Here is a 17531-nt window from a genome sequence, read left to right as displayed (position 1 = left end):
GTTGATATGCTAAATACAAGGCAATGTGATACCAGCAGGACTCTACACTGGGTGGGTGAAGTAACAGCAGCAGTGAAAGAAGAAAAGATCAACAATGGCAGGAGCAGGATATGCTGGAGACAGCAAATGCTGAAATGACAGCAAAGTCTCTTTTCTTCTTCACTCAGAAACTGAGTGTGCCTGATTTTACCCTCAGACCACTAATCTAATCTTGGATAAAAAACTATGAGCAAGACAGGGAAGGGAAAGCCTGTTATGTTAAAAGGGTACTTATTCTTTGGATGTCTCCTCTGAGGGTGGGGTGTCTGAGCAAGATCACAGTCAGACAGGCATTTCCCACCTGTTCATCTACCATTACTTCTGCTTTCCTGAACTACTGGTTATTTTTTTGCCTTACTATATTGCATTTGAACTTAATTTTAGATATTGAAACTGAGCCTGTTTTTCTTATAAGACTACAAGGCAGAGAAGTGACCATAAATGCTGAGGCATTTTTGGTCAAGAATCATTACTTCTCACATTTGCTTATTATGCTTAGTATTTGCATACAGTATTCTTCTGCTTTTAAAAACAGATTTATTTTTACCACTCCGAATTTCAAACTGAGAAACACAGACTTGGATCCAGAGGAAAAGCAGTAGACAGCGAAAAACTAACTACACTTTTGTGATGTAGGGATTTTCTCACTCAGGTTCAGCAGAGTGAGACTTGAGATTTCACTTGAACGAGGCTCTCACTATCCTGCCCTTCAGGGGCTGCGGTGGGCGCCAGTTGTCAACAAGAGGGCTCACAGGTTCATTCTCAGAGTTCTTGGAAAGGCTACGGAGCTTTGCCATCTGCAAGTAAGAAAAATTCAAGTGTCCATGTGGAAGCACTGTAGACCTTACTGCCTAGAACAAACTCTGAGATGAAAAGGGAATTTTCTTGTGAAGTCACAAGCACACAATGACAACGACAGTCGCTAACAATGCTGGGATTGCTGATAAAGATTGCTGCAGCCCAGGAGCTGGCACTGTTTCTGTGGATCTTCACACTCTTCATCCACAGAGCAGTTCATCATCTGACCCTTGCCTGGGCTTCTTTTGGATTTTTCTCTGATTCACGCCCACAGTGTGGAAAAAGAATAGGGCCAGCTCCCAGCTGGAGCTGGACAGCAGGCAAATACCTTGTGAAAATACAGCTATCTGTGAAGGAAGATCCAGACCTATGCCAGTGCAAGGCAGTGATAGAAAAAGCTGGTGCAGAAGTTTGTATTTCGATCTGTAAGGCAGAGATATGCCAACTGGATTATTAAATTGAATCATGAATTCAGCACTCAGCTGCTGTTATTCAAATTAACCTAATTTCAGTGTTGATAATTGTTGTTAATTGTTACCCTTTCATCCAAATGCAAAATAAATCTATTTTGAAAACAGCCATTTCAGTAGAAAGGATATACCCTGACTTGTGTTGCTGAAGCAGAAAGTGGTATAAATAGCCAAAATTTTTGACACAAGAACTAAAAATGTCACCTTATCCAGACAGGCTTTTTTTTTTTTTGGTCTGTAAATGCAAGTGGTACATTAATTTGTATGAATGTTCAGGTTTGTAGGTTGTAGGTTGTTTGATCTTGCTCACTCAAAGCTTTTAAGAAGTCAAGGCCTGGACCAGCAATTTCTTAAACTAGGAAAGCAGCAAAATATTAATCTCACTTTCCACTTAATTGTAAAGCACGTAGAATGAGCTGAGACTTCCATGATGGCTGAATTTTGTGGCTAAGGCTCTGCCTTAGCAGGTTTTCTGGATCCCAAGAACACCACTGCTGAGGCTGTTCCAGGAAGGGTCCTGCAAGGGCACCTGATTCTCGGGGTCAGTTTCACAGCCCATTTCAACAGTCCATTCTGCAGGCAGTTTCTCCCTGTCCACAGCTAAAGCTTCCCCTATCAAAAAGTGCAAGGGCTTGCAAATCATCCCCCTGGCATACTGAGACACTGCTGAGAACTGGAAAAGGAGCAGCAGAACTGGCTGGAGTTTACCTGGTCTGAGCTGACTTCAATTGGCTCCCGCAGGAGAATCCAAGTGATGCACTCCTCACAGGGGGGTGTGGTGAATGAACCATGGTAGGTCCAGTAGTCACGAGATTTGGGGAAAAGAATTGAAGGATCAAAGTGCAGAAAAGGAGCCTCCTTTCCCTTAGGGAAACAAAAAATTTCTCTGCAGTAAGTCTAGAGATCTGCATCTTAAAAGTCATCAGTATCTACGTTATTATAAAGGAAGCAATTAAATACCAAGATTCATGCAAGAAATCAATCTCCTTTTCTTCTTGTCAAGCACTATCCCAGCAATTAGTAATAAATGACATTTTGATTACATTCATAAATTAAAAGAAGTTACAAGCTGAATTGTGTGGCATTAAAGCAAACTAATTTTTACATTTTTCTATTCTGGAATTATCAAAATTGTGTTTTATTTTGGGCCATTAGGATAAAAGTTAAAGCCTGTGGCATTGCTGGAACTGTTACCCTTTTTATCCAACAGGATAGTGGCCAAGCATTCATCCCAGATTCGTTACAGTCTCCTCTTCTGTCTGGAGGAATTTAAATCTGCATCTCTCTCCTCCCAAGATTTTGCTCTAGTTATATATTCATGGTGACATACTCAGTCTTTTTGTTGGTGCTATTACACTTAGTAAAAAATTAAACTATTTCTTGTAAGAGTACTGGGTCCTAAATATCTTACAATTCAAGGTGATTACCACCAGACAAGGGAGAAAGCAGACATCAGACAACATTTCCTGCTAAGTCTGCCACCAAATAGGATTGTAACTCCACAGGACTGTGATGAGTATTCCTTGTTCCCTCTGGTCAACAAAAACTAACCAAGGAAATGCAGTTCACTTCTCTATTGATATTTTGGATACAGTTCTGGGAAGGAAGATATATTATTCCTATTTCCTTCTTCTATCATGGAGAATCTTCTCTAGATTAGAACAAAGTGAGTGGCAGAAGCTGAAATTGTTTCCATGCATCATTGCACAAATTAAGAGTAGAAAGAGTGACTCCAATTGCACCCTCCTGAAAAGATTGTGCTGTAAGTTCAATATGAATTTGCAAATAAATTCACAAAATTGTGCTTTTTCAGTAAATAAAGTACAGTGACCAACTCCTTCACCTGTAATGCATCAGAGCAATTGAAACTGCATGTGTGATAAATACATCAGCAACACCACCCATTAATCTTTCTGAAAATAAGTAATCTTGGGAAAATGTGATGACAGAAAATAAATAAGAGAAAAAATGCAATATGTGGTTCTTTGTATATGCACTTATCTTTCTCTGCTTTAGTTCAACTGTTGCTTTTTCCAGAACTGCTGCATGTAAATGGCCAAAAAAATGATATAGTCATTATGAGAGAAAGCCATAAAAAGAGATACCATTGACACATTGAGGCAGGGGCAAGGATAGGGTGAAAAAAATAACCTTCAGTTGCCTCAGCAGAAACAACTTAATTGCTTTTGAAAACTGTGTTGAAAAAATAAAATTAGCATGACTCTTACAAAGGAGATAAGAGCTGTCAGGCTCAGACCTGCACATCAATGGCAGTACACACATACATGCGTTAAATGCAAGGAATTCTGGCAAATTTGTAAGAAAATGCCAACAAATTTGGTGATCTGGTAACACGTTTAAGGTGAAATAAAAAAAAAAAAAAAAACAGAAACAACAACTTTTAGTATTATTAGAATCACAAAGCTTATAATGAAGTATAATTGTTAAAGTACACCTAGAGATTAAGTTTATTGTAAATGATAATGCTAAGTGACAATAGATGCAATATTGCAGTTCTCTGCAAATAACTCCCTTCAGCAGCTGTATCCATGAAATAGATCCATGGATTGGTGCCTTAGATCATTAATTTAACTGAAAAACAGTTTGGAATGTATTTGCAATGCTATTTGAGCTAGTATCATAGGAAGAGAGAACTTAGGACCGGGCAGGAACTGCACCATGTAGTTCCTCTTATCAATACAGTTCCTTCTTAAAACTAGTAACATTTTTAATCTCCCTTACACTGGCTGTTCCATAATTGCTACTAGTTTCTTCTCATTTTAGGCTAACTAAATTTCTGACTCTGCTATGTGCAATTTTTTTTGGCCACTGTTGTCTTCAAATTCAAAAAACTTTTAATTTTGTCTTGGTATTGGCCCACTGGCATATTTTTTGCAGAGCAGTACCAATAAGACTATTAACTATGTATGCAAGGATTGATAAAAAAATCATCTTCAACAAGAATAGTTGCAGAAGTGAGGAGTTAAATATTTAATTAAGCAAAAGAAAGAATCATGCCCCACAGTAAAATGTATCATCTCTGGTGCTATGGTTTGGCATCAAAACTATGCCAAAATATGAATCTGAACTACTGATTCCTGCTTCTGTGGCTTTCCAGCTACAGAAATTTCTTTTTATATCACAAAAAAATTGTTTTGATACCTTCGTCTTAATGTTTTCAATTTCTTCAAGAATTCTCTTCATTTCTGGTTTGGGAGTTTGCCCAACCTGTAACGCAAAGCACAAATCCTGTATGTTTTTCATCACGTTCCGCAGTATTTGAAATAAATTCAGCACATCCCATCTGCCACATTAGGCAGCAGCAATCTCAGAGAATCCAGTAGGGACTGACAGAAAATTATGTGTGTTCAGAGAACATCCAAAATAGCAGACTCCAGTGGCTGGCTTTGCAATTTGGACATGTGCTGAAGGATGCTACAAGGCATCACGCCTGTCTGAGGAATGGGCTGCACACTCAGTGTCACTACCCAGGGCTTAGCCCTTGGCTCCTGCTTCAAAAGTAGCCCACAGCCACCGTGGGATGTCTGAGCACTTGGCAAAGTCTTGATAGCCTGAAGGGCTGTAGTTCCTGCAGACACTTCATTCTGCAGCACACACACACAATGATCAGACTTGATGTAAGACGCCATGAATTCATGTCTAGATGACCTCAAGCTATAAGGTAGAGGGGTAACTTTATTGCTTGTGTTCATGACATTTAGCACTTCCAAAAGCTTTGACTTCCCAGAAGAGTGAAGGCAGCATGAGTAAGATGTACAGTTATTGCCATGTCTTGTTCCAAAATCGATTAACTTCAATTTCTCAGAAGGTAATTCTATCCTGTTTTAGTAGTATCCTAAAACCCAGTAATGGAAAATGACAAATTCAGAGAAAAACAACCACTCATTCATCAAAGAGCAAGAAGGAAACAGGGAAAGAGGGCCCAAGAAGACAATGATACTACTTACTTTTCTAGATCTTTTAGCTGTTAGCATGGTTAACAGGAATATAGTGGTGTGCTTTTTAAGTTGTGTTTGACAACATAAAGCTTTAGCTTAAAATAGACCAAAAGAAATGACAAAAGAATTGAAGGACATAGTCATAGGGGAGAATCTGGACAGGTGCTGACCTTCAATTTTGACTAACCACAAGAGAAAAGGTCAGGTTGGCTCACAGTGTAATAGAATTAAAACAACACTGCATACAGTCTGTCCAGGGACACTGTAGCAAAATTAATTACATCCACTTGCTCTTGCTTTTACAAATGCCACTTACTAGTGATAAAACAATAAAAGGACACCTCTTCCCTGATGTGTTCAAGCTGAAATGCCCACCTGCAGCTGAAAGGACTGAAGTTTCTGTACTTTATCACTATTAGGCTGTGTGCCCGTTAGCATTTTTCAATGTCCTAGACCACATGTAGATCTGATACAAGGATTACTTTCTTTCTGTTGAGTTTATAAAAAATCGATCTGAAAATACTGGTGCAGTATTATTTTGTTTAAAAATTTCTGTCTTTCAAGGTTAGAATGTTGAGTGGTCTTATTTTACCATCAATTCTTTCTTTTTGGAGTAGGTTCATTGAATTCATTTTGATTCCTAGCTTGTGTGGGAATCAATGAGAGACCAGAGAAGGGAATCAGTCAACATAACCTTGCTGACAGGCAGATACAACACCTGCTAGCAGCCAAAAGACACAAAAGATGAGAGGAAACATTCAGCCTATGCAGACCCTCCTCCTCACCCAGTCCACACCACAGGAAAAGGCTGCAGTGCAGGAAAAAACAATGGTAACATTTCCCCAGGCCCTAGAGAAAGAGGAAAAATACAAAAAAATTACAAAGACTGAATATTTCCTACTTACTTTCAGAAAAATTCCCACAACAGCTACACCATCAGGTTGTTTTAAAGCTCCAGCAAAATTACCGTGTTTTGGGTTCCAGTGCACCATATGTAACTAAAATCATAAATAAAAATCAGTTAACTAAAAATCAATTAAACCTCAGTTTTAAATACAAGAAATTGTTAACAGCACAATCTTCACTTTAAATTAAATTAAGAAAATATTCTGGTACACAGTGAGTAAAGGAATGGACATGAAAAAGAAAACTCAATGTAAGTATTTCTTACTGCTGTTCCCATGCTTTTATATGCTTTTGCTTTCCATAAAGCATTGCTTTGCATCTAATTGAAGCATAGAACAAAGAAAATTGAGTTTACCACATAATATCAGACAATGCAACTATAAATAGTTTAATCCAAGCACATGACATGCACACATGCAGTGCATAAAACACCTCCTGACATGCACTTCATCTCAAGTACATTTTTAGATCTTCAGGTTATGCAGATGTCAGCTCAGGGATTTACACTGGGTTGTATGTAATGCATACGTTATTGGTTTGTACCTCTTACTACTGTCAGCACATTGTACTGGAAGGGAGTGGGGATATAATCTGACATTTCTTTCTCCTATCTACTGTGGGATATAATGTGACCTTTTTTTTTCTCATATCAACTTTCAACAATGCTGTACTTTCAGGATATATTTCAAATTTTTAAAAAAATTTGAAAAATATTTTCAAAAAATCCCTGTCCAGAAAATCTCTAGCTCATGCATAAAGCTACAAATGCTGCAACTAGCAGTGCGCAATCTCAGATTAAGGTGCATTGGAACACAGTCATACGGGGGAAGAGAAAGTATCTTTTAAAAGTTTATTTAAAATAACAAAAAAAAAATTGTCTTGAATATGAATGACTCTATAGTTCTCTGTTTCTTTTCTCTTGAGGATAAGGATTTCAATGCTAAGGATAAAGATGGAGCAATCATATATCTTTGGTTGCAATTTAGCCAAAGTACATAAATTCCAGGCTTTCTTCCCCCATCAATGAGTACTGCTAACAAAAGTAAAATAAAAATCTGCGCTTGAACTAGCCAAGAAATAGTTTGAGGAAGCAGATTTTCTTCTCTTTGGTTGACCACAGAAAGCAGAATACCAGCAAAGATTAGCTGTGGTTAAGGAACGGAAAAAAAATCCTAAGCCATCACTGCAGTCCTCTCTGCAATGTCTGTGCACATTGACGCTGAAAATATCTGCCTCAGTTTTCTCCTGTGAGAGGTGGGCAAAGCTTCTCCAAGCTCTGGGCCTTGAGAGTGTAGCTGGAAGGCAGGAAAACAGCACTGCAGGATTTTTGTGGGCATGGGTATGTATTTTGAGCCTATTCTCAAATAAGGTGGTGGAAGGAGGCAGCGTTTGCTCACAATTCTCTACCCTCAATAGCTAATTCACTTACATTTAGGACCTGAAAAAAATCTTCAGGGTCTAAAGCATTCATGAAATTTAACAAACTAGGACAACAGCCCTGCAGTGGTTTACACAAAAAAAATAAAAACCAAATAAACAAAACCCAAACATATTTTCTGTGGTTCCTGAAAATAAACCCAGCTATTTTAAAGCTGAGATGTTCAGAAACTAAAACATGTTCTGAACCAGTTTTAAGACGGATCTGATTTTGAATGTCAGCTTATCAAATGTGATTTTGGTGAGTTTTTCTATTCGTTTGAAACTAACTTGGTAACTCAAGCTATACCAGAAATGACTAAAAGCCAAAAAAACCCTTCAGCAGCTCTTCCTATTTGGAAATAACAGATTGCTTCGTCGCAAATATTTTTGAAACATTGTAAGATAGCAGCAATAAACTCCCGCGTGAAGAAATCCGTGTTAGTAGATACTTGCAGGGATACATTTGTTGGCGGATGCGACTTTATCCCACGGCATGTTAAGCAGTATGCACGAGTTTCACAGGCGCAGAAAAATCAGTAGCTAAACACTTCCAAGAGGGAGCGTGGTTAATGTGTTCAGATGCGAAACCAGTCGAATTCCAGCGCGGAACGCCGCTGCTGGAGCCCGCCCTACCTCTGCCGCGTACTTGACGCCGTCGATGACGTGCTCGGAGCCGTGCTGGTCGCAGGAGCCCCAGTGCAGGTGCAGCTGGCGCAGGCGGTAGGCGCCGCTCAGCGGGCCCCCCCTCAGCACTGCATGGGGGACACGGCAGCGTCAGCCCCGACACCGACACCGGCACCGGCGCCGACACCGGCACCGACACCGGCACCGACACCGCCACCGACACCGATACCGCCACCGGCACCGCCCCGCGGCTCCCTCCTGCAGCCAGCGCGCCGCCAGGCGCCCGCACCGCTCGCCACTTTACGTGGCTGCGGCTAAATTGTGTTATCGGGAGTTCTGTTCCATGGGAAAACTGGAGGGTGCTGTGAGTCAAGCACAGAGTCAAAGCCCAGCTGCCCAACCTTCCCTTTTCTCCTGGCAAGTGGACGCACTGCAGTTCCTGGTATGGAGAGAGAAGGGGGTGTTCACAGGTGATTCTTGTCAAGAAAGGGTCTTTTAAAAAAAGATTGGTGTTAGGGCCATTAAATTAACCAAAAGGTGCTTCAGAAAGTATTTCCAGTCCATGACTGGCATATTTTTTACAGGTCACCTTGTGCTGCCCAAGGTATATCCATTAAAGCTTTCTAATAAGTACCTACTTTATTCTTTACCTCCATCTAGTCTCTACTCTAGGTCAGTCTTCACAAGGCATCAACACAATAGTTACAGATAGTTAGCTGTTTCTAAAAAACATATTAAAAATTTAAAATTATCTATTTCTTGGAAGTGAGGGAAGACAATAAAGTGTAGGTCAAGTGAATTAGAAAATTGTTCTTGAGCCGCCAAAAAGGGAAATTAGGTAGCTGTTACTTCTGCTGTTCTTAGCCAAATAATGCTGACCATGCATCAGTCTGACAGTTGACATCAACTCTGACTTTCAAAACATCACACCTGCTCTTTCAGCCTGGAGATTCTTTTGAGCAGGGACTGCTTAGAGGATAAGCTCTCAAACGTATTTTTCATTCATTACCTAAGGTTGGAATGAGTCGTGTTTCCTTACACAGAAAGCTGATAATGTAGTTCACAACTGCAGTGCCAGAAGGCCTTGTTTAAATAGCATTCAAGTTTGAACTTCTACCAATAGCTTTGAAGTTCAAAGTTAACATTGAAATCCTCTTTTGCCCAATGGTCTCAAATGAATTCTTGATATCCTACAAGTTGGAATACCTACACAGAGCAAAAGGTTTAACTTTGCAGTTTCCCTTTTTAGTTGGTAAATGTCACAACCATCAAGAGGAGGGACAGAAGAAAAACACTGTTGAGACTTAAGCATGTAGTTCCTCTTACTTTACTTCTTTACTTTGTTCATACATAAATAATCATAATTCAGTATAGTATTGAGTAATATATTGAGTAATATTGAGTAAAATTTCTGTAGAAGCCTTCAATGGAAAAATACTTATTATTATTTGACCTTCTAATATAGGACAAAAAAGGCATAGAATCTAAGGCCCAACTCCTCAAAAGGATTTGATTGCCATTTTACAGTGGAATCAATGGGAGGCAGGAGTTGGATTTATGTGATCTACCTACATTTAAAAGCTAAATCAGTGCCAGGTTTGGAAACTCATTTACCACTCATTTCTTACAGGTTGCCCTTTCCAGAGCTAAAATACTGTGAAGAACTTGAAAACATCCCTTCATAACAGCATACAAATCTCTCTAGCATAAAACCAAATCTTTCTGACATTCAAATACTTCCATGTGTAAGGAATGTATTTGGAAAAAAAAAATTATCTTCAACTATATTTCTTTTTCCAATTTAAATGGAATCTGTAACTGTTGCTTATCCTCATCTCTTAGCACTGCAGAAGCCAACAAATGAAGGTAGTAAAGTGGTCTTTCAAAATTCTTCCTCGTGGTCTTTCAGAACTGTCAAGCATTGTATTTGATTCTGATCAGGCATGTGCCTATGAAACAACTGAGTCCTAAATTACTGCCCAGCAACCTGCAGAAGGTAAGGGCAGCCAGGAGTGACTGCACACACTGGAACAACAGAAGTGACTGGGAGGGGAGAGACAGGGAGGAAGAGTAAGGAAGGTGATTTAGAGGAAGCGCTGCACCAAGGGCTGCATTTGGTTTGGCCAAACTGGAAGCAGACAATTTCTTGAGCAGCCTAAAACATTTCAGCCTCTAGGAAGCTGTCAAGATAGAACAGAGCCACCATGTGAAAATGTTCATTACCAATTTCATTCCCATGCTTTCAGGGATGGCATTCATTTTATGCAGAGCTTTTGGAGGGCATTCTGGCTTTTAAACAGAACTTGTAGGTAGTGATGGGGCAAGGAAGAATGTCTTCAAACTGAAAGGGAGTATGGTTACATTGGATATTAGGAAGAAATTTTTTAGTGTGAGGTTGATGAGGTACTGGAACAGGTTGCATGAAGAAGCATGGATGCTCCATCCCTGGAAATGTTCAAGGCCAGGCTGGATGCATCTTTAGGATCCTGGTCTAGTGGAAGGTGGTGATGAGGGTATGATTGGAACTAGATGATCATTAAGGTCACTTCCAATCCCAACCGTTCTGTGTTTCTGTGGTAATAAAAGTGCAATTTGAGACCACTGTGTAGAAACTGTGCTAGTGAATACTAAAGGACCATAAAAATATATAACTTAGGGACAGTCCTCATTCTAAATAGTTGAGATTCCATCTGAGAGACATGGAACAATAACAAGCAGCTGCAATGATAAATACAGAAATCCAGGAAACAAGGGACCCATCATAAGATAAGCAGAAAAGTGATCTTTTCAATGTACTATGGATATATTCGATTAGTGATATAGCTGACTATGAACAAAATCTCAATACAAGTGCCATCAAAACAGATGCACAAAAATACAAAGGAAAGTAGCTGTTTTCCATTAATTAGATTGCTTTCTTTCTTGGTGAAGGATGAATCAATACTGCATGCTTTTGCGATGTCTTTGTATTATATGATATTGTGAATTTATTATTCATTTTGACAGTTGTCGCCTATCTGCATCCAGAGCTATACAGATAGAGCTCTGCAATCAAGTTTTGAACAATTTAATTTAGATCTATGAGATTGCTTGCTCTCAATTAAATAACAAAGTAGTTTCATAGTTTTCCAGAAACTGTAAAATGGTATTTACATAAATGCTATTTTCATAACTTTTTCAGGCTCTGAAGTACCTGAAGAATTGCCATGCAGAAGAAATCAAGATCATAGTCAGCAGAAATGCATATACAAGTTTTTGGTTTACAAAGTGCCTCAGAGCTTTCTAAACCCCTCTGGGCACCACTCTTGTCCCTTACACAAACCCTGAAGATGTGGTGTCTGTGTTGAAGGAGGTGACACAGGGAGAAGTCCACCATCCAGCTGTGTCTGTATTTGAGGGATTCCCCTGCAGCTAACAGCCTTTCTGTCCCCCTTCAGATCCACCAGAATGAACTCCCACAGCACATTTTTTACGTTCCCAAGTGACTTTTCTCTGCTGGCCTGCACAGGCTGGATACTAAAGGATGCTTTTTGATACTCGGCGCCTTGCAAACCTTGATTCCTAACAACCCCCCAAAAATACAAACCGACCTGATCGATCAAAAGTGTCGTCGAAGACGACGCGGCAGGTGCGCCCGTTGTTCAGGATGGTTTTCGCTGCCCCGGGGTCATAGCTGGCGTGCCAGGAGGAGAGAGAGGAGTCGTGCTGCACATCCTTGCTGTTGATCTCAATGGGCGACTGCTTGTCGCCCTTGGCCAGGGGGTAGTTTTCGTGCCAGCGCTCGGGTCCTGAGGGACAAAGACAAAGAATTGTCGCCCCTGCTCAGCCGGGCCGTGCCGGCCCCGCGGTTCCCCGAGCCCGCTCACCGTTGTCGCTGTCGTAGCCCCACACGGACTGGGCCATGGTGCCGCCGCCCGCGCCCCGTCCCGCTGCCGCGGTCCCCTCCTCCCGGCCCGGGGCTTTTATAGAGCGCCGCGGCCTCGCGTCCTCCCCGCAGGGCTGGGCAGGGCAGGGCTGGGCGCGGCCGCGGGCCAGAGCCGCGTTCCCCCCGGGGGAGGCCGGGGGCTGCCGGCGGGACCCCGCGGCTCCCTCCGTGCCCGCCCCGCTCAGCCCGGGGCACAGCGAGCCGGCCCCGGGCCGTGGCTCCCCGCTCGGGTGAGCAGAGGCTGCCCGGGCGCCCAGCGGCTGCTCCAGCGCCGGCCGCGCACGGAGGGAGCTCGGTTCGTGAGGCAGCCCCGGTGATTCGGGACGGGCTCCCAGCGCGGGCAGGCTCCCCCGCTGCCGCTTCCCTGCTTTCACCAATGCTCCCGTGCAACAGCTCAGCCAGGCCCTGTGTCTGCCTGGAAGGATGTCTCACAGCCTGCAAAACCACCGAGCAAAGGGACACGATGGCAGCCCCAAGGAGGCCATTGCAGACCATTGGCTCAAGTTTGGGTTTGATGTTGTCCAGTCAGTTCTTCAAACAGGGAGCTTTGCACCGAATATATTTCTTGTGTTAGGCAACTTAGCGGTGGGTATTTTAGTCAGGAGAGCATTTGGTTTTCAGATGATGGGGAGTTAGCGACTGTATGGTTGTGTTATTTGGCTTTGTCTGCACACCTATTTTGGACATTCAGAGCTTTTGTCTCAAATGCCAGCTTCATTGTGATCTCCCATAGCTTTGTCAGTCCCTCCTAACACTGCTGCAACTCTGTCTACCTTGAGCTAAAAACTCAAACTACATAATTCCAACTAAATACTATTCCAAGTTAAATATTTGAGAGTCAGTCAAGAAGCATCACAAACCATGGAGGTGCAGTGAACTTGTTCAAATGCTCCTTGTACCTATCAGCACTGTAATGCAGTATGGAAATAAACCTGCAGCTGTGAGAGGTTCTACCCTTTGTGTTGGCGAGGTACAAGAAAAATGTTGAGAAGCTACAATATACAGAGCTTAGGACTAACTTGGTCCTATTTGATGTCCCAAAACCAGATGGAAGATAAAGTTTCCCCTTCTAGTTGTGCTAAACTAATAAATATCTAAATATGGACTTTGTTTAGCATAACTAAAATTGCTTTATTAAATTTGTTTAGTAATTACTTCTTGCTCTGAATATAATCATAAGTAAACATCCTTAGTCCTTTGAGACAAAGGTTGGACAAGGTGTCTCACTTAGGAATCTGCATTTGAGAAAATTTCTGTAGTGATGTACATAGTATTTTTACATAGAGAAGATACATCAAATTGAAACTCGATGAACCTTAGCAACTCACACAATATTGTAAGAGGCATCCTTTTACTATCTTTAAAGGAACAGAGACACATTCATCATCAAAGTAGCCTTCGAAACATAGTTCCTCATATCTTCTTTAGGTAGAATTCAATTAAGAAAATACAAGGAGGTGACTTGGGTACAATGGTATGGAAGAATACATGTTTTTGACTTCAAAAGAGAACTTTGGGACAAAAGGAAAAAAAACTTTTTTTTTTTTACTCTGTCATCAATCAAATGGATAATGTCACATTTGTTGGAAGGGCAGGCATGTACAATTGACACCTGTTGCAATTTTAATTCAGAAAGCTTAGACATTAATCCTTTTGAATTGGTTTTTACCTCATCTGCCTAGAGAGAAACACTTGTGAGCTCATAAAATTCTAATTGGAGCAGCTCATTTTCTGTCTGTATAAGCAGACAGATTTAGTGGACAGGTTCATGGAAATCTCAGAAAGACTTCTAATCAACTTCATACACACAAAGAATGCTTATTTGAGCCCTTTGTGGAGGTGAGGAACATGATTTTTATTACACAGAAAAAGATGCAAGTCAGTTCTTCCCCTTGTATTTAAATTCATTTCTCCGTGTGAGAATTTTTACATTCTTCTTTATTAAAGAGTCCCATCCAACAGTGAAAGTCTTCATATTCTAGCTTTCCAGTGAGCTGGTCCTGTTGCACCCAGAGGAGCATCTTTTTGTCAGCTTCTGCACGTTGTGCCTTCCAGGCAGTAACTTACACACAAGTGACAAATGTTGGTACTTGGAGTCAGCCCCAGGCACTGAGTCATCCCACAGTGTCTCACCAACTGCTTTCTTTTCCTGCTGCTTTCCTCATCAAAGGTAGAGCAAAAAGCAAATGTAGTAGCATTATCTGCCTTAAGAGATAATCAGAATCACATTATTTTTGCATTCCTTAGGATCTAGCTTTATTCTTTTATTTTGATATTGTCTCAGAAATTCATTATTATCTAACTTGTACAATGTTGTTTTTTCCAAGAAATAAACACTTCTGTCATAGAAATGCCATTTTAATTAAGAAAAGGTCACACCTTCAAACATTTAAGAGTGATATTATCTAGTGCATTCACAACTTTATTACAGTGATTTCTTTCTATTTTGTAAACTTTGGACATGTAAAAGCTATCAGTCATCTGAAATAGAAAAGGCAAGAGCATAACAAGTTCAATCTACACCATTCATAAAGAAGTTCAGGATTTCAGTAATTACAGAAATGGTCTTGCCCAAATCTGGCACTCAATCACAGAATCACAGTTGGGCACCTGATGATAACAGCTTATTCAAAAGATTATCAAAATAAGTAAAACAGGGTGATACTGTTGGATACCTAACACACCAGGTGCTCTTCATCCAAAAGAAGAGTTTGTACATTTATTACCTAAATGAAATTTGAAACAGAGGCTTCAGTACAAATAACACGCTACACCTGTGGAACACCATCTGTTGGATGTGCAGTTCAGATGCTGCATCTGCTTCTGCTAAACAAAAAGCACAATCACGCTTATCTCACTTACAAAAATACCTTACCTTAAGTCATAGAGAGTTTCTTTTTTGAGAATGGAAAGCAGGAATAAGGAGAGTCTGGAAAATGGCTCAGAGCCATGGCTTTACCCAGAGCACACAAAGCATGGACAGGAGAATGATGCATGGAAAAGTGACTGGCAGCAGTTTTGAGGTCTGCCAGCCATGACTGACTTGGCCAATAACTTGAAATAACTAGAACAACCAAAATACTGCTTCACCTCAGCATGCCAATTTCCAGCTGTCTCCAGGAGCCAGCATGAGATCTAGGAATGGCTGACTGTGAGGAGACACACAGAGGGAAATATTCCAGCTGCATGAAATTCAAAAATGTCTCTACTTGAAGCTAAGGTTTTCCAAGTTTCACCATGCTCAGGGATATTTCCCATGGGTGATTTCATCCAAAGGGCTTTGCTGGAGCACAGAGTGTGCCCACATTCAGTACACTATTAAATGAGCAAAAGCATTTGCTCAGTGCCTGTGGCCAATCTAAATATAAATATATATTCTACTATATTTAATAGCTTGTGGAAGAAAACAGTACAACAAAAAGGAATCTGGTAATACACAGTATGGAAGGGGCAGCAGTGCTTTTTGACATATTGCACATTGCATGCCAGGCAGTGCAAGAAAAGCATGTCAGTGCTTTTGATTGAGAGATGCCATGGTGGCATGCCACAGCCAAAAAGCCAAATTGTCATATGCCTCCACTGACATGCCATGCTATGGAAAACACTGTAGGAATGAATGGAAACCCCTACTGACAGCCAGATCTTACTGGAAGATCTGCCAAAGCAAAATAAGAAGCACATTGGGTTGGTTTTGCTGGTTTTACACAAAATTAGATTTTTAGCTACATTAACACTTTTATTTGTGTAGCACCTCTAGACAAAGATTAGGCAGACTTTTACTGCATCTTCCAGTTCAGAAGGTGTGTAACTCAGTAGTCTGCAGTTTGGACTTTAGGACCTTTCCCATCATCCTTCTGTTGTGGTTTAGAACATGCATACCATTTGCAAAACTTAATATTTAGTCTGTGAGGTACAATAAACATGAAAATAATCCAGACTGTAGATATAGCAAAAGGAACAAAAAGATGAACAAGCTTTCCTTGTAGCAGTCTACTCAAATGAGCACAGATTGAAGGACAAGTACTAGCATTAAAAAAAAAAAAAAGAGTAAATTTATTATTTATCACATACAAATCTGATACAACAAAAGTATAGTGTGTATTTCAGACACCTCTTCCAGATCTGAAAAACTAAACAGATAAACTCTGCAGGAATATGACTCTCCTCTTGATTCCCATAGGGCTTTTCTTGTATGGCACTCACACTGAAATCCAAATCTGAGCTGGGCTGTCTACTTTTATATACACTGGCACAGTCTGACTTGAAATAATCCAAGTACAGGAGTTTGACCTGTACTGTTTGCTTTTATAAGGTTCATATGTGCCTGTTTGGAAATTCCAGCAGGTTGGCAACTCTTCTATATTGAGGTGGAGTTTTATGTATGACCTTTATCTTGCATGATACTCTGGCAGTAGCATTTGCTTGGGAACAGTCCTAACCAGGCCACAGAAATGCTAACACGGCTGGAGGAGTTCAGAAAAGTTCTATAAGAGGCATCTCAACAAAATATATCATATAATTAATGATGCACCAAACCAGAAATACTTCATGCATATTTTCCAGTGAGATGCATCCTCCTCCAAGAGAATTTTATGAGAAAATCATGTGTTTCCAGCTCTTGAAATATGGTCTTTGCAGGCAGAAGAGTTTTCATCTCATAGATATTTTCCAGAAATTCCGTGAGATGTGTGTTTCCCAGAGTTTTCAGAAAGTTAGTCCTTCTGAATCCATACAATTTGTGCTCCTTTTAAAGGTCAGAGCATAACATCCCATTTATCAATATCTGTGCTTCACTTCAACGGAGTCAACACTTCACTCTGAGACCACAAAGCACCTTTGAAAGAATCATCTGTCGATAACAAAAAAGTAACTGGATGTGTGTAAGTATAAACATTTTATGTGCATTGCAAGGGTAAGCAGTATGTAACAAAAAAGGACTCAGTATAAGGAAGCCCATGCTTGTTACACTTTCTGAGCAGCAGGTATTACCAGAAAAGAGGGGAAACAAAACTGTAACAAAAAGCCTTTAGTAACCTAGAAACAATATAGGCTGGGAGTGTTAATGTTCTTTCCAGAGCAGTGTAAGAAAACAACAATCTGATTCTATCATGAATTGACAGAAGCAGATTGAAAGAGTGATATGCAATGATCCTATGATCTAATCTTTAAAAATCAGTCTGGGGATACAATAATAGAGCAGTACCTCATTTTGCAGTTGGTAGTGCATCACAGTACATTACAGACAAAATCCTCAGATTCCATCTTCTGCATTCTAAGTCTCATTTATCTGAATTTATACTGATGGATCTTGATGGGCTCCAATGCAAGATTCAGCTTTCTCTATTAGAACCACATACACGCTTGGGCTATGGATTCTAAAATATATCTCTA

The 17531-nt window shown here is 40.6% G+C and overlaps 1 protein-coding gene across 2 annotated transcripts; it reads right to left on the bottom strand.

Moving 5' to 3' along the window:
* Positions 1–716: 716 nt before the first annotated feature.
* Positions 717–12118, bottom strand: CA3 (carbonic anhydrase 3). 2 transcript variants are annotated; one of them, XM_054292264.1, is made up of 7 exons: positions 12082–12118; positions 11806–12003; positions 8225–8343; positions 6137–6264; positions 4470–4503; positions 2016–2171; positions 717–836 (listed from the first exon to the last, which is right to left on the bottom strand). In XM_054292264.1, the coding sequence occupies exons 1-7, from the start codon at positions 12116–12118 to the stop codon at positions 717–719; spliced, it is 792 nt and encodes a 263-aa protein (XP_054148239.1). The 2 variants fall into 2 exon arrangements, with proteins under 2 accessions (XP_054148239.1, XP_054148325.1); XM_054292350.1 differs by having other exon boundaries at positions 4470–4535; positions 6172–6264.
* Between the last annotated feature and the right edge of the window lie 5413 nt (positions 12119–17531).

The sequence above is a fragment of the Melozone crissalis genome, unplaced genomic scaffold, assembly GCF_028551555.1.
Source record: "Melozone crissalis strain CALT ecotype California unplaced genomic scaffold, PUWL_Pcris_2 ptg000002l_1, whole genome shotgun sequence".
Taxonomy (NCBI): domain Eukaryota; kingdom Metazoa; phylum Chordata; class Aves; order Passeriformes; family Passerellidae; genus Melozone; species Melozone crissalis.
The sequence above is the reverse complement of the archived record's forward strand: the minus strand, read 5'-3'. Positions and strand labels throughout refer to the sequence as shown.